The 22,198-nt window shown below is 48.0% G+C and overlaps 1 protein-coding gene across 2 annotated transcripts in view; it reads right to left on the bottom strand.

Moving 5' to 3' along the window:
* Positions 1-4,167: 4,167 nt before the first annotated feature.
* Positions 4,168-22,198, bottom strand: part of CLRN1 (clarin 1) — a 40,115-nt gene continuing 22,084 nt past the window's right edge. The window contains exons 2-5 of one of the 2 annotated variants that reach the window (XM_059064224.1): positions 20,255-20,434; positions 18,973-18,990; positions 13,734-13,754; positions 4,168-4,433 (exon numbers count right to left, since the gene is read on the bottom strand). In XM_059064224.1, coding sequence (XP_058920207.1) covers positions 4,168-4,433; positions 13,734-13,754; positions 18,973-18,990; positions 20,255-20,434 — 485 coding nt within the window. The remainder of the gene's footprint in view (positions 4,434-13,733; positions 13,755-18,972; positions 18,991-20,254; positions 20,435-22,198) is intronic. The other variant, XM_059064223.1, reaches the window with a different exon arrangement.

Here is a 22,198-nt window from a genome sequence, read left to right as displayed (position 1 = left end):
GAAGACTGCCTCTGCTCCGTAGCCTCGCCACTTGGGTCCCACGACCTCCAAGGCTGCGGTGCCACGGGAGGGCAGAGCTGGAGCATCGCACTGGAGGGTCTTCAGGACCAGGCCCGAGAACGGCCTGGGTCACCTGAGCCTGTATCCCATCAATCCGGACTCACTCCCACGGCCCCAGCTGCAAAGGAGCTGGGAAACGTGCCTTCGCTGGGTTCCCAAGAGGGACTGGGTGGGGCGCGCATAGCAGTGTCTACCACAGAGGGCCAGCGGGGAGAGGGTGACAGAGAAGCATCAGGGCGAACGGAGCACCTGTGCGGGAGCAGATGAGTGTCTACACCAGCTTCCCCTGGGGCGTCCGGCAGGAACGTGCATCAGACATGGTCCTTCCCCGCGTGAAGGCATACTTTTCATTTTCTTTGGCTAAATGGAAGGATGGCAATTTAAGTGCAGTTAGGGCGCTGGGGCATCTTAGAATGCATACCTGTGAATTAGGTGTGATAGCCTTTTTTGCACTAGGTAAAGTGCATGACAAACTGGAACCTGAGGAGGCTGCAACGACAGGGCGGGCGGCTTGTGTGCCCTGAGGCTGTGTGTCTCTGTTGGGGCATGGGCTTGAATTGCTTGAGGGTCCACACACCTTCTCTGTGCTCCCCCTTACAAACCAGGCTGGAGGAGAGGGAACAGAGGCTCTCGGGAGCTCCTGAGACGCTCCCTCCCCTCCAGGATTAGATTGCTGGCCCACAGGGAGAGGAGAACTTGGGCCGAGTGAGGGACACACCCAGCTTGCGACTCATCCTGTTCTTTCCAGAGTGAGTCGAAGTCCCTCCGACCAAGACTCTAGTAAAGAGATATTACCCTTTAAGGCATGTGCCTTTAAAAAAATATTTTTTTTCTTTTTTTTTTGCGGTACGTGGGCCTCTCACTGTCGCAGCGTCTCCCGCTGCGGAGCACAGGCTCCGGACGCGCAGGCGCAGCGGCCACGGCTCACGGGCCCAGCCGCTCCGCGGCACGTGGGATCCTCCCGGACCGGGGCACGAACCCGCGTCCCCTGCATCGGCAGGCGGACTCTCAACCACTGCGCCACCAGGGAAGCCCTTAAAAATTATTGCAGTGTAGTTGATTTACAATATTGTGTGCCTTCTAATTGTTGGGTGGCGTTCAGAGCACCGTAGCTATTCCCCAGGGTCTCTACCGCCATTGTGAGATACTGTCCTGTAGGACCCGCAGGGGACACTTTCTGGAGGTTTCTGACAGGGTCATCCAGTTGGCCCCGGGCTCATTCGGACTTTTCCAAACAGGCCATTGAGTCCCAGCTCTGGGCATGACACGGCAGCTGTGTCTGGTTATCTAAGGGGGTACGGGGGAATCACAAAATCTGTAAATCCAAGTGTAAGTGTATTGAGTTTGCCTTTTTGCCAGCAAGAGGGTGTTTTCCTGAGTGGGAATTTTATCCTGGAAGCCAGGGCCCCAGGCCTGCCCAGTCTTTCTCTCTGTCCTTTAGCTTCAAGGAGCAGGTACCTCTTCTCTAAACTGACAAGCACTGTTCTGTCCCTTGTCACTTGGAGGAGGGGGCTTATCTGCTGAAGCAGCCATCTGCCCTGAGCCATGAACGAACCATGATGAAGTGGGTTGAGAATGGACGGACCACCAGATCATACCCCGAGCACCCAAATAGCACAGGCTCCTAACGTCTAAATAGAAGGGGTCAGGGGCAGCAAGGCAGTTAGGAAAACAGGGCTGATGGCTTGGCACTGCTCTTGAAGCAGCATTTCTCTAAAAAGTCACCCTTTTTACCTCTACTGGGTCTTGCTGGAAGGGGAGAGGTTGAGGAGAATCGAGAGAGGTTAAGCTCTCTGCTCCCAGCCTCTCCCGGGCCAGTGGTTCGGCTTTCCATAGGTACACGATTGGGACAGTATCCACCTTAAGGGCAGGCTGGCGTATTCCTCCTAGCTGGTGCACGCTGGCGCTGCTGCCAGCGTGGACCCCTCCTCCCTCCGCCAGAGCTGAGACGGGCAGACCTCCCCATCTCGCCTCTCTCCCTGCAAATGGGCCTCCAGAGAGGGCAGGAGTTGCCCCGGGGTTGTGTGATGTGTGAGTCACCAGCCAGAGGGATCAACGCTGAATGCTTGTAAAGTGACGGGAGGGCAGCTGCTCTGAAGGAGTGGATGGGACCTCCAGAGCAAAAGACCCGTAAACTGCAAAGTGAGCAACGAGGGAAGGCACCCCACTCCTGTGCCACGTCCACGGCCAGCTCCGCCCCGAAGGACCCAGCTTTCACAGCTTCTTGCCGTTCTTTCCCACAGCATAACAAGCACTGATGTCGCGGGGGCTGAGCGTGCGTACGGACACCGGGAAGGGAGCCCCCGACCGTGGCGTTGCGTTTGCCGCCCCGGAGCCGGCAGGCGGCCCCCGGGTGCCAGAGAGAATGTGAGACAGTGGCTGCCGCCTGGGGTGGGAGGTCGGACACGGTGCGATGAGTGTCACCCCGGGGCCTCCGATCCCCACAGAGGACGTCCTGGCCGTATTCCTCTTGGAAGGGTTACTCTCGGGCCATGTGCCACAAACGTTTCATCTGAGAGAAGAGAAGGGGACAGCTTAAGCGCTGTCCTCTGAGGGCCCAGGTGGCATCGTCTTGTATTTTGTGTTCCACCCGCTATCAGCAGTCCTCCTCCTCTCCTTCCCGTCAGGAAGATGGCTAGTTTGCCTATTAGGCTGTCGCTGAAGTTTCAGCTGCTGCTCTGACTTTTCTCTGTTGACAGAACAGAGAACAACCAGGGCGTTGTTTTCCAAAGAAGGAAGCTGCGTGTTGGAAGTTTTTCAAAACTCTGAGAAGAGAGAGAGGTATTCACTGGGGTTACGGGGACTTCCGGGATCTCAGGCCAGTTGCCCTCGGCGGTGCAGTTCCTCGTGCTTTCCTGCACACTCCTAGAGGAGCTGCTCTGAAGAAGGCAGAGGGGACCACGAGATGCTTCTGTATTTAACTGTTTCACGAAGACTTCCAGAACTAGGCTCCACTAGCCCGTTACTGAAATAAGCATCCTCTTCATCACTAGACTAACTTGTAGTCTTCTAGAAATTCTCCAGATATATTTCCTGAATGCGGGTAGAGAGACTAACATCTGGAAACGAAGGGAGTGTTCTGATGTCCATCAGAGCAAGTTATTTCTCAGGTATACAGACCGTTGTTTTTCTCTTGTAAATTGTTCCAAAAGAGAAAAAAGTATTTTTTAAAACGAGCACTTTCAAAACCTCTTGTATGGCGGCTGAGTACCGGGCAGCTGTGGTGAGGGGCCTGGAGGCGTGTTCTCTTGTCATTCTCTGCCTCTTCCTGAGCGCTTTCTCGAGGGCAGCAGGTGGAGGATAGAGGAACGGTCAGTTCCAGGCTCACTTGCGGCCTTTGGTCAGCGGCAGATCAATTTCAGGGGTAATTCAGGAAAAAAAAAAGAATTGACTTGAGTCATGCTTTTGTGACAGACCCAAACCCAAGATGACGATGATATCACTGTAATCCCAGAATGTAATATAATTTCATAATTGGGAATTCGTGCTTGAAAACACTAGAAAGTTAGAAGCAACAGCCCCAGTGAGTCATTTTGCATCAAGTTTACTAGGAAGAGTCATTTTTCACGATTCCTCAGTGGTCCCAGCAGTTACGTCTGTTGAAAGTACTGTGTTTCTTCTTTTTTCCTATTAGAAGTTTATACATTTTGACCAACAGGCATGGATAGTAAGACTGTGCCTTAAATGACTTTAAAAAAGTGCATTGATATACTTTATCAGTGCTCATTTAATGCACTATCATTTTAGGAAAATGATTCCAGCTCTGTTTTCTGGTACCTGTGGCAACAAATGTGTAGATATATCAGAAATAGTATTTGTTTGTATTAAAATATATTCCCCATGACTTCCAATTCCTCTCTGATGGAGCAGGCATTTTGCACTCGGGTGTGGATATGGAGTAACAATTTGTCCATTCTAGTCAACTGTCTTGACTACCCAGGCGAAGCAATTTCCCACCAGGTTAAACAACCTTCCAAAGCCGTCTTTCTGCTCCCCTTACTTCCTGGCCTGTATCCTTAGTACATAGTTTGTAAACATTATCACAGAGGGTTTGGTACTTCAATTTGTGCATCTAAAAGGTTGGACAAAATTAACCATGTTTGCCCTTCAGTACATTAGATCTGCAGCTACATTAGTTGTCTCTGTGTCTTTAGATTTTGCAAAAGGGAACTGAAATCCAGCAAATCGTATTAGAAGCCCATTCAAAAAGTGAACGAAAAAGCAAATGAAAACCACCCAGAATGAAGTGGTGTATTTTTCACTTTGCGTTTTGTAGGCATAAGTCCCTTCTTTATAATTTGCAATTTTTTCTGAGAGGTGGTGGATTTTCACTTCAGAGGCAAACAATATCATGACAAGACAGCCGCAGGAGCCTGCAAGAGAAAGAAAAAAAAGCATATTTGGGACAAATATTTCCTGATTGTAAGGGACAGGGAAGAGGGTTTGTGTGCAAACTAAAGAAAGCTTTTTCCCATCATCCTCATTTGCATTCTTCTGCAAAAATATATTTCAAATTTGTAATCACGAGCCTGGTTCTCCAACGGATGGCTGGCAGTGCCTGGGTTATGGCTCCACGTGAGAAGACTTTTGAGGGTGGTGTGGGTAGAATCAAGCCGATCTTACAAAGACTGGGAGACGTTCCACTTTGCATGAGGAGAAGGCTGAATTGCTGGGCATCTTAAAAGCACAGTGGTGGAATCAGCCTATAAAGCAGCCACTGCTATGGTGTGGCTTCAAAAGAACAATTTCTCTGTACTTCACAGGTCATGCAGAAGAAATGGCAGTCATCCAGCCCCCTTGTGAAAGGGCTGAGGGTTTCCTTCAGAAGGTTTACATGGCTCCTCCCGCGCCTTGGGCTCCCACCTGGCCGCAGCTGCCCAGTCGTGTCCCTGAGCAAAGGCAGCCATGGATAAGATGTCAAGGCCGAGAGTATCTGTTCTCCTTGTTTGTAACAGAACTCAGGATTTTTACCTGGGCATGTGGCTGACTTGAATGAGGGCTACATTGGTTGAGGGGGGCTGGAATGTAGTGCCCAGGAAGTTTCCTTGAAGTGTGCAGTATTAGGGGCCTGCACTTTCTTTCCCCTGCCCTCCTTCCCGTAGCTGAAATATGGATGCAATGGCTGGAGCACCAGCAGTCATTTTGGACAAGGTGCCCTTAGAAATGGAAGCCATATATTATGGAAAAACAGGAAAGGAGGAATTTTGGATATCAGACACCGGGAGCCACCAGTGTCTTCAGTGGACTTTAACCTCTAGATTTTTCTGTGAGAGAATAATAAACATGTATTTTTTTAACCCATTATTTTATTTATTTATTTATTTATTTTTGGCTGTGTTGTGTCTTCGTTGCTGTGCACGGGCTTTTCTCTAGTTGTGGCGAGCAGGGGCTACTCTTCGTTGTGGTGCGCGGGCTTCTCATTGCGGTGGCTTCTCTTGTTGCGGAGCACAGGCTCCAAGTGCATGGGCTTCAGTAGTTGCGGCACGTGGGCTCAGTAGTTGTGGCTTGCGGGCTCTAGACCTCGGGCTCAGTAGTTGTGCTGCACGGGCCGAGTCGCTCCGCGGCACGTGGGATCCTCCCGGGCCGGGGCACGAACCCGCGTCCCCTGCGTCGGCAGGCGGACTCTCAACCGCTGCGCCACCAGGGAAGCCCTATTATTATTATTATTATTATTATTATTTTCCCCTTATTTATCACTCATTGGTAGCCTAATCTAATCTTAAGTGGTGTGGCTGTGACCTGGATGAGATCTCTGCAGGACAGGAGCATGTCATATTGAGTGGTGCCTGGAAACTCTAACAGTCCCTCTCCCGTGAGGATGGAGAATGAGAGCCCCCAGATGGGTGGATGGCACGGGGGCAGAAGCAGGTGGCCAGAGGGGCAGAGTCAGGGGTCCTGAGGAGAGCCAGGGCTCCCAGGGCTGCCACAGCTACATCTGCATCCTAGGCCATCACAGTGGGGTGCTAGTTAACAGGGAACTTGCTGAGATGGTTTTCAGACTTTGGTCAAACCAATTTGGGTTCAAACCCTGATTCCGCCAGTAGCTGTGTGAAAGTAGCCAATTTGAACCTCCAAGTCTCCACTTCCTGGTCTATAAAATGTGGACAATAAAGACGATTCCAGAGTGACACTTGGTATTAGAACTGGTACATGGACATGCTCCCTAACCGGTTCCTCGGGTTTTTATGTGTCTTTTCATCTTGCAAGTCTTCACCATCATCCCTTACTTTGTTCCACCACACGCCAAAAAAACCCCTGAACCCATCAGACAGGCCACCCCAGAGAACGGACTGATATTATGGTGCCCGGTTCCTCCACATGCTCTCCGATTAGGGTTATGACTCCTTGAGGAGGGGTAAGTGCTTTTGCCTTCAGTTACAGTTAATTGAAATGCCCTGGGAGCAGCAGCGTAGTGGCTTAAGTTCCCATTCATTAATTCCCTCATTCATTTATTCCATTAGACTTATTACGGGCCAAGCATGGGGACGGCGGTGGAGATTCCAACATGAAAGAAAATGCAGACGGGTTCTGCTGTAACAGAGAGTACAGTCGGGCAGGGGACTCAGGTAAAACAGGTATAAACCAGTCGCAGTGGGTGTCACAGTGAGGGAGGTGCAGGTGGCTGTTCCTGAGAAGGTGGCCCTCATCCTAGAGGGTCCTTTGGAAGTAGCTGTAGGAAAAGTTAGCAAAGGGAGGTTGGGCTGTGTGGGGAGAACGCTCCAGACGTGAGGTGCCACCACACAAATGATGTTCCCATTCCTTTTCCAAAGGCTGGGTTTGGGTTGGTAAGATGGGGGTGGGGTGGGGCTGGGGGTGAGGAGGAAAGGTGAAATTCCATTTCTTCTGTGAGAATTTCACCTCACCCTCATACATCCCCAAGTAATTAAGTGATATAATTTTCTTGAAACTTCGCTTCCCACCAACCTTGGAGAATATTCCTTTGTAAAAATTGTCAGCCTATTTTTGTATTCTGAGCTTAAAACCAGAGCTCTCCCCTGGCAATACTGTATTATTCCTTTATTGTTAGATCCAACAAAGAGGCTGCGATGCTGTTTTCTCTTTATCTTTTATTTGAAAATTGTGGAGAAAATGCCATTGCTTTTACCATAAGAACCTTCTTTGTGTGAGGAGATGGTGAATTTCAGACAGAAGCGAAACACTGTATTTCCCTGGTGCTTGAAAGGAAAATTCAAGCTCGGTTTCCTTTTTCAAGTTGTTAAATATTTTAAAGGTACTGCTTTGTTAAGGAGAAAGCATCACACTGAGACTGCATTTCAAATTCTTAAAGTAAAAGTTGCTTGGGTATCTAAGACCAGTCGCCCTTTGCTGCAGCTAATACTTCAAGCATGCAAGCACCCCAGACACGGTGCAGTGGTTAAGAGGATGGTCTGAGATTCTGCTCTGGAGTCTGAGGTTGTCCATGAGGTCAGCTTGGTCACTTCAGAGTCAGCGCATGGAAACCCAGCCTGAGTCTCTGCCAACCCCTCGGCGACGCTAGGACACGCGGAGGGAAACAACTCAGTGTGAATTTAGGATAATTTTGCCTCTCTCTGTCCCTGGCTCTAAAGGAAGTGTGGGACCACCAATACCTACTTATGGCTTATGGACCAAAAGATGCCCAGGAAGAGTTTCTGTCTGTGGCCTGGCCGCTGGGGTCATGAAGAGAGGTGTGTGAGGGATGTGGGTGGTGGCGGGGACAGGGCTCAGCACGCTTTCCGGTCTGGCCCTTAGCTTCCAGCAATGGGGCTCCTGCTAGGGGTCCCACATCTAGAGGGTCCTGCTCTCTCTCCTGTTGACACCCCTCCCCATGGGGTGAGGAATGCTCCATGTCAGTGGGATGGGGCCATCTGGAGTCCCTGACCACATGCCAGATGGTACCCCTGGGAGCCAGGAATTTCCTTCGCAAACAGCCCTGAGCATACTTCCCGGGCTGGCACGAGCTTCCTCCCTGGGTCCGTTTACACAGGGGTGGATGCTGAGGCCTCTGCTGTACAGGTCTGAGGGTGGCCAAGGAACAGCCGTTTGGGGGGCAAGGTCAGAGCTCGGATACGCGGTGGAGGGTTCACACACTTACGCTTGAGGCCCTTTACAGCGTGGGTGGAACCAGCCACGGGAGGAGAGACACGGATAGACAGGGCTCAGCCCTCCTCATCACCACATCAGGTGCAGAATTCCCGGGGCTCAAGAAATCTACGTTTGAATCTGGCCTCCAGGGCCTTATAGAGAGACGTGGGTCGAGGGTGAAGGAGAAACGTGTTTCACCGAGTAGCCTATTAGCTTATAACTTTTAAATGTTGAGACACGTGGTACGTGGGCTTTCACTCGCGCTCTCGCCCAAGGGTTAGGATCAGGCCTGCATGCCTCCTCCCGGTTACCCATGTCCCCCAAGAGCTCAGACTTCAGCTGGGGCCATTAGGACAGATTTCCCCCTTGTCCGTCTATCTGACCAACACTGCTCCAGCTCCCAAGAAACGTTAAAGTACACCAAAGTTAGGGAAACCCGACAAGCCTTGCTCAAGCTAGAATTTGGAATATAACCAGGCACACGAGGTTTTGCTCTCGGGTGTCTTACTCAAAGACGAGCCATTTTCCTTTCACGTGTTTGATTTCCCCCACCATCTGGCTGGTACCGTTGTGGGGTTTTGTGTTTTTTTCCTTCTCCTTTTAATGACTTTGATTACTGAGTTAATTTCTGACTGAATAGGATAGCTGAGTTATAGGGCTGTCACACCATGAATTATCAAATTATCAGTCAATTAACAAACGTGTCATGTACTAGACACTACACACTCAGGCTCTCCTCTGGCAGCTGAGACTACAGAATCGGTCACCTGTCTCCTTCAGTCCCTTAAAATATAGGGAATGAAGGTCACAGCCAACAAGAAAGCCGCTCCTTTATCCCTCGGTGACCCCTGAGAGTGACTATACTTTATGCATGGGAATATCCTGCCAGGCTCCATGGGAGTCTAGGGTACTATGGGTCTCAGTAGAAATGTGTTCTCAAAGGTGAAAAAAACCCCTGAAACTTTCTCCCATCATCACTAAGATTGCATTTGGGAAAGAGTAAATTAGAATTTCGATTCCATTTAAAGTAATGGCCACGATTTCCTGCGCCTGGAGGGTAGAAGGCATCCTTATCACCAGAGATAGGGAATTCAGGGATGGCTGTATAAACAAACCTTGCTACTTCTTCACTAAGTTACTCCCCCAAGCCCAAACTACTTTGGTCAATTTTTCACAAATTTATTGTTTCTTTGTCCGAAAGGTATAAACGCGGCTTGCTTGGGTCAGTTCTTTGAGTCTCATATTTTATGAGCTCCTGTACGTATGAAACTAAATTTGTTCTTCTCCGTCTCATGTCAATTGAATTATGAGGCAGCCAAAGAACCTGGAAGGGAAGAGTGCAAACTTTCTCTCCCCTACAATGACAACTGTTAGAGGCATTCCATTTCCTCTACAGAATGATAAGTTGAAAATTTCCTTCTTTAAGGAGTCTTGAGAGATGATACAGGGGGTTGAAAAAGCCACAACTTTTCAGGTGTAAGCGCTACTTTTCTGTGAAATCATGTAATCTCACTAGAAAGTCAGTTATTATTGGTGAGGTCTCCAGCAATGATTTCTTCCCCAAATGGAAGCTGCTCCAGTTCCAAACTGCTTTAGAGAACAATGGCTACCATCTAGACTAGTAAAGCAAGCTAATCCCTAAGAGTAGATTTTGAGGTCATAATGGAGAGCAATTTGGTCATGTATTTCCCAAGAGCAGGTGTGGAGGAAGTTATAACGCCAGTTGGGTTCAGCTTTTCCCCTTCCTCTGTGATATAATGTCTTCTGTAATGGAGAAATGAAGAGCCCATATCTAACTTAAGTTTTACAAATGTCATGTCAGTGAGAAGAGTGACTCATGCAAAGATCTTTTTCTCATTTGAATTGATTTTCAGAAAAGGAGGTTGTCATGTGTTACTAGAAAATATGTAGAGCTGCTTCTGTTTTATTCATTTACCAACAAATACTTATTGGATGCTGACTGAACTATTCTGGGCACTGGGGATACAGCGCTGAATAAAGCAGACAAAAATCCCTATCTTCGGGCTTCCCTGGTGGCGCAGTGGTTGAGAATCCGCCTGCCGATGCAGGAGACACGGGTTCGTCTCCTGGTCCGGGAAGATCCCACATGCCGCGGAGCAACTAAGCCCGTGAGCCATGGCCGCTAGGCCTGCGCGTCCGGAGCCTGTGCTCCGCAACGGGAGAGGCCACAGCAGTGAGAGGCCCGCGTACCGCAAAAAAAAAAAAAAAAAAAAAAAAAAAATCCCTATCTTCGTGGAGCTCTCAGTGGTAGAGAGAGTGGAGAGAGAGGCTATAACAGAATAAGTAATTCCATTCTGTAGCTTATCAGAGTATGATGTGTACTCAGGAGAATAAAATAAAACAGGGAAGGGGGATGGGCTGGGGAGGCCTCAGAGAGAAGATGACACTTTAGTGTCATCTTGAAGAAGTCAGGGGGTGAGGAGGTAGGTATTTGAGGGGAAGAGCATTTCAAGCTGAGGGAACAGCAAGTGCAAAGGGAACCAGGGGGTTTGAGCAGAGAGAAGAGAACCAGGCAGAGGGGAGTGAGAGGTGAGGTGTGTGTGCGGGTTTCTAGGGTGGGCACAGCAAGCGCTGCTTTGGCGGTCGTAGCAAGGACTTGGGTTGTGACTCTAAACGAAACAGAGGGGAGACACTTGTGCATGTTCTGAACAGGACAGGAGTCTCTTTGCAGCTGTGACAGGACAAGATTGAACATCTCCTTGCCCCCTGACCACGCACGGCCGGGCCCTGTGCAAAGGGAGTTTAACAGTCCTCCTGTTGGGTCCTTGCCGTGAATGACCGGGGTGCGGTCACGTCACTACGGCTCTGCCCCTTCAGAGGCTGCCCTGTATCTCAAGACAAAATTCCTTGTCCGCTGCCCGACACGGGCTGGCTAATATTACTTCTCTTCCTTCTGTGGCCTCCTTCCAAAGTTTATGCTGAGAAACTAGTCTTTTTGTTGCTGACGTTTCCTACCACCGATCTTATCCTTCCTCGGGCTCTGTGGCTTTAATGCCCAGGTGTCCCTGGATCTTTCTCAGACTCCGAACAACAGCTCCTCCGTAAGGGCTGAAGCGGAACTAAGTAGCAGACGGTTTTTCACTAACAGTTGCAGAATAATATGCCCTAGACTTATTACGGAGGCCAGGATATTATTAATCCTGAAACTGGTATATAACGTAAGCATCCTTCTATTTCTGTACTGCTCTTTATTTTCCTGTCTTCTTGTTTTACATATGACTGAGCTTATTTATGTTCCACGCCGCGGCTGTAATTTTCGTAATTAATTATGTCCATATTAGGAGTATCCCCTTTTTAAAGAAAGGCGGTTATTTTCTTTGTCTGCCTTGCTCGGTGTAACTCAGACAGGATGCTACATGTAAGAGGAGGCATAATACATACACTTGGCAACCAGTCCACATTTGGGTGGTTTCCATCGCCTCTAAAAGGCCTGAACCAATACATTTCATAGCATCCTCCGGGAATATTCACTGAACTGTCTAGGGTGTTCCACTAAGGATCCATGGCAAGTCTTTCATGCAACCTGCTCTCTTACGTACATATGTGGGTTAGACTCTGTCATCAGTTGGGAACCTTCTCGAATAGAATGGATAAAAGGCATAGAGATCAGTGCTCCAGTGTGAAACCGTGGGTCTAGTTGCTGCTATAACTCAGCTCCTTCCATTTGGGCTCCTGCTCTTTTTCTGCCTCCTTAATTTGAGTGCCTCTCTCCCTCCTACTATGTTATAAACCTTGAGGAAAGTGTTTTTCACCCCGTTTTCCCCTTTCTGCCTTCCCCTGCCACCCTTCCCTCCCTCTCATTGATTCTCGCAGCTGGCCTCCCTTTCACATGCTTCACTGTTGATCTGTACTCTTTTTTTTTTTTTTTTTTTTAACTTTTAATTGGAATAGAGTTGATTTACAATGTCGCGTTAGTGTCTGGTGTACAGCAAAATGATTCAGTTATTTATATATACATGGATGTATGTATGTATATATATTCTTTTCCATTATGGTTTATTGCAGGATACTGACTATGGTTCCCTGTGCTCGACAGTAGGCCTTGCTGTTTGTCTGTTTTATATCTAGTTGTCAGTATCTGCTAATCCCAGACTCCTAATTTATCCCTTCCCCACGCCCTTCCCCCTTTGGTAACCATAACTTTGTTTTCTGTTGTTGGCCTGTACTCTTGAAACGTCCCCCTCTTGTAGCCTCTGGGACACCACGTCTCCTGATTTTCCTTCTTCCTCTCCAGACACACCTAGTCGGTGTCCTTTGCTGCCTCCTTTTCCTCTTCCTCCTCAACCCCCAAATTAACTGATGGTGTTATTCAGGGATTGGTCCCAGGCCAATTTTTCTCTATCTACATTCTCTTCCTAGATGATCTCATCCATTTTCATTGCTTTGAATGATATCTATATCCTGACAACTCTTAAATTTATGTTTTTTGTCTAGACTTCTTCTCTGAGCTCCAGACTCATATATCTGACTGTCTATTTGACATGTCCTCTTGAACATCTCATAGGATCTCAAACTTGACATGCCCTAAATGGAACACTTGATTTCTAATGCTAAGCTCCTCTCCCCACTTCTTTTTTGCACTAAACTCTAAGACTGTTCCTCCCCTGTCTTATTCAACTTGGTTAATGCCACCACTGTCTACTAATTGCTTAAGCTACCTACAAAACATTTTGGAACTACTTTCAAAATGTTTTTAGAATACATTCATTTCTCTCCATCTCCAATGCAATAGCTTAGTCTTTCACCAGACATTCTTAAAAGGGAAATCAGTTGGACATCCGTGGTGGTGCAGTGGTTAAGAATCCGCCTGCCAATGCAGGGGACACGGGTTCGAGCCCTGGTCCGGAAAGATCCCACATGCCAGGGAGCAACGGAGCCCATGTGCCACAACTGCTGAGCCCACGCTCTAGAGCCCGAGAGCCACAACTACTGAGCCCACGTGCCACAACTACTGGAGCCCATGCACCTAGAGCCCGTGCTCCACAACAAGAGAAGCCACAGCAATGAGAAGCCCGTGCACCGCAATGAAGAGTAGACCCCGCTCGCCACAACTAGAGAAAGCCCGCACGCAGCAATGAAGACCCAATGCAGCCAAAAATAAAATAAATAAATTTATAAAAAATTAAAAGGTAAATCAGCTATCAGACAGCTTCTTAAGGACTTTCAAAAGTGTCTCATTGCAATTAGAGTCCATTCTGAAAGACTTGCCGTGGCTTTTGAGGTCTGACATTAACTGACATCAACTGATCTAATTTTTTATTTTTTGTCCATTTTCCCCCTCACTGCCTGTTCTGTAGCCACATGGGCCTTTTTTCAGTGCCTATAACAAGCTGGCCTTTTTCCCTAGCATCCTCACGTGTGTTTTTTCCTCTCCTTGGGAAGTTCTCTGAGGATCCTTAGCTCTTTTGTACCTTTAGAACTCAGCTACCTGGAGTAGCCTTTGCCGACCAACATATCAAGACCCAGTCTTCCCTCCCCTTCAGTCTCTATCATGACAGCCTGTTCATCACCCTTATTGGGATCTTTAATTCCCTATGTAAACTTCTGTTGACTCTCCCACTAGATTTTAGGCTCCACGAAGGCAGGACCGTGTGCCTGATGGCTCGTGGTAACACCAGTGCCTCTCATAACTGTGGCCGCTACGTTGTGGCGCTCAGTCAGCGTTTGTTGAATAAATGAAATGAGTGCACCTGTATCAGTGGTTCTTGACACTGGTCACACATTAGAATTATTACCTATGAAACTTTAAAAAAAATAAAAGACCAGTACCCAGGCTGCACCCCCAGAGACTCCAATCTGTGATGTGGGACCCAGCATCAGTATTTTGGGAACTTACTTCTGGTGATTCTTTTTTTTTTTTTTTTTTTTTTTTTTTGCGGTACGCGGGCCTCTCACTGTCGTGGCCTCTCCCGTTGCAGAGCACAGGCTCCGGACGCGCAGGCTCAGCGGCCACGGCTCACGGGCCCAGCCGCTCCGCGGCCTGTGGGATCCTCCCGGACCGGGGCGCGAACCCGTGTCTCCTGCATAGGCAGGTGGATTCTCAACCACTGCGCCACCAGGGAAGCCCACTTCTGGTGATTCTAATGCACAGTCCAGGAACAGAATCACTGTCCAGAATGAACCACGGGAGATCATGAAGATAGTACTAAAATCCTAACTCAGGGAAAGACTTCTCAGGCCTGGGTTATGATTGACAAGATGAGAAAGAGCAAATTAACTGACTCGGGTGGGTTTCATGGAACAATGTTGGTGTGAGGAAAAGTTACACGAAGAAGGCTGAGGAAGGTGAGCCAGACTGAAGGCCGCGAGAGGTGGTCCAGGAGGGCAACAGGATATTGGGCCACAAGGACAAGCAGGCTGACCTCATCCAGAAGTTGGCGCCCTTTCCCCCTCTCCCGCTGAGGTCTGGCTTGCAGTGCATCGAGCACGAGATGCTCCACAGCTTTGTTACTCGAGGCAGGGTGCAAGGTCCCAGACAGACAAGCAGGAAGAGCTCTTTTCCCTTCTCTTCTCCCCACGGAGGGTGCCAGGCCTGGGGGGGTCCCATCCAGCAGGGAGGTAGACAGCTGAAGAAAGAGCCCCGGCATGACAGCAGCACAAGGACAGGTGGCATCTTGGGGGACCCAGGGATGAGGAGGAGGAGGAGCAGAAAAGGAAGGAATGAGTTGTTCTCTGCTGGCTATGAGGGAGGCCGCCCGGGGAGAGAAACGGGGGAGGAAACTCAGCAGAAGCCAGCTGCCCCAGGGGAAGGAGGTCTCTAGTGACGTGTGACTCCCACGGGCATTAAGGGACACCGCCCCCCTTCCCGCCGCCCCAATACAGGCTCTGGCCTCTGAGTGTGTGATTCATTGGCTCACATTCCGAGTGTTTGTGATAAGGGCCGTGAAATCCCCATCTTTCCACGCCTGGGGTTTAAAGCCGGGGTCTCTGTGAATATTACGACTTTAGATAAACTTTTCCAAGCCTCCAGGGGCTTACGGATACTATATGTAGGTCAAAGGGAATGAAGTAGTTAGTCTGTGATTCGGGAGTGACCTCTTACCTCTAGAGGTCACAAACTGTCAGTCCATCCTGACCTTCAAACGTGTTTCGTTGTCAGGCGCAGTTTTAAAAAAATTGTTGAAAATTCTGGTTTTTTTTTTTTTTTTTGCGGTACGCGGGCCTCTCACTGTTGTGGCCTCTCCCGTTGCGGAGCACAGGCTCCGGACGCGCAGGCGCAGCGGCCACGGCTCACGGGCCCAGCCGCTCCGCGGCACGTGGGATCTTCCCGGACCGGGGCACGAACCCGCGTCCCCTGCGTCGGCAGGCGGACTCTCGACCACTGCGCCACCAGGGAAGCCCCCAAAATTCTGGTTTTAAAAAATAAGAATTTTTTTTTTAATTGTTGAAAATTCTGGTTTTTAAAAATAAGAATTCTTATTTTACAAATAAGAATTTTATCTGTTTTAAAAAACAACAGATAACCTGGAAACACTAGGCCTTTATCCTCTGTAAGACGCAGATCTGGAGCTGGCTCCTTCTTTCCTTTCTCCCTCTCTCTTCCTTCCCTCATCCACAAACCTTTACTGAGCACCTGCTTTTGCAACAAGTTCAAGGATAAATACAACACAGTGTGAGCCCAGGGCCTGTGTTCCCGCATATATCTCTGTGCTCAGGTTTTCTTTGCACTAGACTTGGCCAAAAGCCGAGATAAGATCTGGGACTTGGATTAAAGTCTGCATTCTCTGAGTCACCCTGCTTTTCAAATACCGTTAGTCTGGTCGTCCGTTAGAACTGTCAAATAATTTGTCTTCCAAATGGGCTGTTCTCGGTTTCATTCAGAAGCGGGAGGGTGAGATGGCTGTGCCACTTAATAAGCTGTTCTGTCTTGGCGTCAAACCAGGCCTTTTCTGTGCTTTGTGATGCTGGGTGCAGACTTCCCCCACTCTGGCTCTGCCTTGTCACCTGCCCCAGTTCTACCAATAGGGAGGATACCAGGGCAGGGGAGGAAGGTCTGGCCGGCCTTGCCAGATGGGGTAGCACTTCTCTGGACCTCAGCTGAGGAGTTCCCAAGCCCTTTCCAGATTGCCAGAGCTGCCTGCTGGTGTCACATGACAGTGCCGTCTCCTCCATGTACACTGCCACCTGCTCAGAGGTCTGAGACCCAGTGGCCCGAGGCCTCTCCTCGAGCCTCTAGGTTCCGGTAACACTAAACACGTCCCTGGGTTCTCTAGCCCTGGGGCTGGCCACCGCTCTGTGACATTGCCGTCTCTGAGTTACCTCAGCGTCTCCTTGTTTTTCAGGCCTCCAACATCTATTTAATCAACGCCCTATAGCCCCGGTTCTCAAACCTGAACTTGCATCAGAATCTCCTGGAGGGCTTGGTAAAACACGGATGGCTGGGCCCTGCTCGAGAGTTTCTGATTCAGGAGGTCTGGGGTGAAGCCGGAGAATTTGCTTTTCTATCGAGATCCCAGGTAATGCAGACGCTGCTGGTCTGGGGGCTCCACTTGAAGCACCACTGCTGACCATTATATTCCCTCTGTTAAAGTAGCGTCTATCCTGTGGTCTAGTTGGTCCCTGATTGATTCAAGGGCCTTCACTGAAACGGCACACCGCCCAGATCTTCCGGTTTGGTTTGCCGCTGTGGGTGGGGTGAAGTAATCCTAACACCCACTTCTAACCTGACCTTCCCTGGAGATTGAACCACTACGTCTGTCTGTGTGCACCCCGTGCTTGTGTTCTTACTGCTCTGCCCTGATTGCAAAGCTCCTGGCCTTCCTTCACATTATTCTGTCCCATCTCTCTGGACCTTGTCCCACCGCCTCAGCGGGTCCACTCCGCTAATTTCATCCCATTCGCATTCTGATGCCTCTAACCCGTGCTGTTCAAGTGACCGGCTTAACATGTCCTTCTGGGCTTTGCTTTCGCAAGTCAGTGAATACGTATTGAATCATTCTGTGTGCAGAGGCCCGTGCTGGATGCTTTCGCTAGAGAGCCAAAGATGAGAATGACTTAGACACTGCCGTCGTAGGGGAGTCACTTCTGCACAATTGAAACTGTACTATTTGCTTGTGAAAATTATGGAGAAAATATTAGCAGAACCCCTGCTAGCGAGAGAACTGTTTTGGTTGGGTAAATAATTTGAATAGCAAGATGTGGATGGCGTAAGAGCCCAAGAGGTTGAGACAGGCTGAGACCTGGGACCCTTTACCAGAGCGCTTGCACCTGGACAAATGTCTCCTCGAGCAAAAGAGTACAAAGAAACTACAAGGGACTAAACATCACTGCACGCATGTGCACGTGGGGCAAATTATGAGCAATAAGATACAAAAAGGTCAAAGCGCAACTGCCACTTCTGAGTTGCAGGGAGCAAAAGCCGGGTACGGCGCTGGATCCCTGCACACCGCAGGCCACCTGTCACCCCTCCAGCCTGACCCACCGATCTGCTCCTGCCCTCACCCCATTTCGGGAACCTGCTCCCCCCACCTCAGCGAGCAAGCTAGGGCACCTGTTACTTGGTCGTGCTCCCTTGTGCTTCAGCACAAGTCCCAGTAAAGCCTTGCTTGAATTCCGCATTTTACCAATTTCTATTGATTAAGGAGCCCAAGAACCCAGGTTGGTAACAAAGGGTGCCCAAGTGATCATGAATAGAGGCTCATATACTGCTTTTTAAGACAAGGGATATGATACCTCATTTTAGTTTTGATTTGCATTTCTCTAATGATTACTGATGTTGAGCATCCTTTCGTGTGTCTGTTGGCAATCTGTATATCTTCTTTGGAGAAGTGTCTGTTTAGGTCTTCTGCCCATTTTTGGATTGGGTTGTTTGTTTTTTTGTTATTGAGTTGCATGAGTTGCTTATCACACTGGTCAGAATGGCCATCATCAAAAAATCTAGAAACAATAAATGCTGGAGAGGGTGTGGAGAAAAGGGAACCCTCTTGTACTGCTGGTGGGAATGTAAATTGATACAGCCACTATGGAGAACAGTATGGAGGTTCCTTAAAAAACTACAAGTAGAACTACTATACGACCCAGCAATCCCACTACTGGGCATATACCCTGAGAAAACCGTAAATCACAAAGAGTCATGTACCAAAATGTTCATTGCAGCTCTATTTACGATAGCCAGGACATGGAAGCAACCTAAGTGTTCAGCAACAGATGAATGGGTAAAGAAGATGTGGCACATATATACAGTGGAATATTACTCAGCCATAAAAAGGAACGAAACTGAGTTATTTGTAGTGAGGTAGATGGACCTAGAGTCTGTCATACAGAGTGAAGTAAGTCAGAAGGAGAAAAACAAATACCGTATGCTAACACACATATATGGAATCTAAGGAAAAAAAATGTCATGAAGAGACTAGGGGTAGGACGGGAATAAAACACAGACCTACCAGAGCATGGACTTGAGGATATGGGGAGGAGGAAGGGTAAGCTGTGACGAAGTGAGAGAGTGGCAGGGACATATAGACACTACCAAACATAAAATAGATAGCTTGTGGGAAGCAGCCGCATAGCACAGGGAGATCAGCTTGGTGCTTTGTGTCCACCTAGAGGGGTGGGATGGGAGAGTGGGAGGGAGACGCAAGAGGGAAGAGATATGGGAACATGTGTATATGTATGACTGATTCACTCTGTTATAAAGCAGAAACTAACACACCATTGTAAAGCAATTATACTCCAATTAAAAAAAAAAAAAGACAAGGGAGCACCCTTTAACTACAAGGCTTTGTTTGATAGAGAGGGAGCTATGCAAGTCTGTGGCTGCAGTCGAATTGTGCAGGGAGAAGGGAGCGGTGTCAAGAGAGGGAAGGGGCCTGGGGGCCTGGGGGCTGGGGGCTGGCAGCCAAAGGGCAGCTGCAGAGAAGGAAAGAGTCTGATATGGATCTTCAATACACTGTTTGCTGATGTGAGTTGAATTCTCTCTCATCTCTCCATGAAATCACTAATACAATTACTTGCTTCCTGGGGATATGACAAAGCGTTGAGTCTTTTTTTGCAAGTTTGGAGTGGGGTGAAATCAGAGACCTCCCACTGAAGGATGGTGCATATGAGTTATGTAGACACTTTTGATTTTCTCATCTCTTTCTCTTTCTTGTAAATATATCCTAAGCACCCTGTGGCACTGACTGGGTTTTATATTGTTTCCCATCAGCCCTAGTTATTGAGTAGGATGTGTTTATTAATGAACTAATTTGGGGGTTTAGAGTTTTCTCCTTGCCCAGATATACCTACTTAGGCTACACAAAGACCCTATAGGCCTGAATATGGCAACTCGTGTGTGGGTGGAACACTGGCTCTTTACTCTTTTTTGATGGCTTTTATTTATTCTTCTGATTATGAATAAATAAGTGCACATTACTGAATGTTTGGAAATAGTAAAAAGTATGAGAAAAAATGAAAATCGCCCATAATTTTACTGCTCAGAGGTACGTACTACCAACAGAACACTCTTTCTCTATGTGTGTGTGTGTGTGTACATATATATATGTGTGTGTGTGTGTGTGTGTGTATTTATGTATGTGTATATGGAGGCTATATATATGGAGAGTCTAATACAATATATGTATATATTCTCTATATTTATATATAAAATCAAATTAGGTTCATGTTTATAAAATCTTATATACGGCTTTTTTCACTTAACTTTTTTTTTTTTTTGCGGTATGCGGGCCTCTCACTGTTGTGGCCTCTCCCGTTGCGGAGCACAGGCTCCGGACACGCAGGCCTAGCGGCCATGGCTCACGGGCTTAGTTGCTCCGCGGCATGTGGGATCTTCCCGGACCAGGGCACGAACCCGTGTCTCCTGCATCGGCAGGCGGATTCTCAACCACTGCGCCACCAGGGAAGCCCTCACTTAACTTTTTGATACAAGCACTTGTCCTTTTGATTACCTCTTCTTCAAAAATATGGTTCAATGCCGTCTAGTCAAATAGATCACCATAATGAATTTATTGAATTCCCTATTGTTGGATAATTATAGTTATCTCCACTTTTTGCTCTCATAGATAGTGCCACAGTGAACATCCACGTATATGTACTGTCACTTTACATCTGGGTAGCTCTGTCTTTTGCACATTGAAAAGTGCATTTGTCTTCAGAGGTAGAATTCTGTACTCACCAGCAATGAAGCTCAAGAGATACAACCCCAGTGGACCATGCAGAGTTTCAAAGGGCTTGCCGAAAGCATTGTACATGAAGAAGGCTGTCCCCACCAGGGTTAAAACGATAAGGATCGTGGAGAAAAGAAGGACATTGACGTGGATACTCACTGGGATGGCTTTGAGCAAATCTGGGAAAACTGAAGATAAAACAGAGATTAGAGGAAATTTCATCAGCGGTCATCTGCAAGTGTAATTTAAAAAAATTAAATTCCTCTTTTTTTTAACTTCACAAATCACTAAAATCCTTCAGATGAATACATTCTCACTTACTAATTTACAAGGGATTTACAAAAAGGTTTAAACATGGGATTATTTTATAGAACTCACCGGTAAAAACTCGCAAAGGGGGAGGTTTGAAGGAATTTTTTTTTTTTTTTTTTGCCCTCAGTCATATGTAATTACTTAAATAAACAAGTGCTGGCTTTATAATAAAAATCTATACATTTTGATGACCAACTTTTAATGACATTTCTCATTAGTCTTTAAAAAACATGTCTATCTTAACTTGTAATGACATTTTCAGAACTGGGGGAGTTCAAATATCAGGAGGTTTCTATATTTCCTTTGCTACAAAAACAAAAATTGTTTCTTGTCCACACCAAGATTAAAGAATGGGGTATTTTCAGTCAACTTCAATATTTTGATGTAGCACAAGCTGTGGGAAAATAATTTCGGGTGATACAAGAAATATTTTCCATTGAGAAAACGTGCCAAATCTATTTCTGGATTCTGTGTTCGGGGCAAGTTTTTCTTGTTTGCAGAGGAAATGAAATATTTTATAAATGTAGGATTTTCTCTTGTCTGGTGAGCCATCAGCATGCTTAGCATCAGTGAACCTGGAAAAACCAAACTGGAGAAGTTGAGTCCATTTCAGTTTCCCAAACTTTCTTTGTTGAGCACCTACTGGGTGCCAGACATTGTTCTCGGTGCTGGAAATAGAGCCATAAAAGAACATAGACAAGGTCCCTGTTGTCTTATGGAGTTTATAACCTAATGGGAGTTGATAGACAAATAACAGGTAAACAAATGAATGTGATCGTTTATTGTCAAAGAAGGCCACCATCAATTCCTTTCCTCCTTTTACATACGTGTCACTTCCGCTTTAAGAGGAGGAACTTATTCCTCAATCCCCTTGAACCTGGGCTGGCTTATGACTGCTTTGACCATTTGAATATGGCAGCAGAAATACATTGTGCCACTTTCAGGCCTGGCTTATAAGAGGACCAGGCATTTCCACTTCTTTCCTCTTGGAGGCTTGAGCTGCCATGCAGGAAGTCCGGTTCTCTGCTGGAAAAGGAGGCCACCTGGAGGAGCACCGAGGCACCAGACAAGGGAGGGAAGAACCTTAGACATCCAGCCCAGAAAAGCCTCCAGATGACTCCGACCCCAGCTGCTGTTTAACTGCAACACGGAAAGTCCCAGTCAACTGGTAAATTTCTTTTTTCTTTTTTTTTTTTTTTTTTTTTTTTTTTTTTGCGGTACGCGGGCCTCTCACCGTTGCGGCCTCTCCCGTTGCGGAGCACAGGCTCCGGACGCGCATGCGCAGCGGCCACGGCTCACGGGCCCAGCCGCTCCGCGGCACGTGGGATCCTCCCGGACCGGGGCACGAACCCGCGTCCCCTGCGTCGGCAGGCGGATTCTCAACCACTGCGCCACCAGGGAAGCCCTGAACTGGTAAATTTCTGTTTCAAGCCCCTGAGTTTTGCGCGGCTATTACGCACTGATAACAAGACACTTTCAGGTAGTGATAATGCTGTGGAGAAAGAAAACAGGGTGATGGGCTTTTGAGTGACTGGATGGGTGGATGGGGGTGGTCAGGAAGGTGACCCCTGAGCCGACACCTGAATGTTGAGAAGGAAGTGCCTGCATAACGGTGTGGGGCAGAGCGTTGCGGGGAGGAG

This window comes from Kogia breviceps, chromosome 5, assembly GCF_026419965.1.
Source record: "Kogia breviceps isolate mKogBre1 chromosome 5, mKogBre1 haplotype 1, whole genome shotgun sequence".
NCBI classification, from domain to species: Eukaryota; Metazoa; Chordata; class Mammalia; order Artiodactyla; family Physeteridae; genus Kogia; species Kogia breviceps.
Note: the sequence above shows the minus strand (reverse complement) of the source record. Positions and strands in the feature narration are given on the sequence as shown.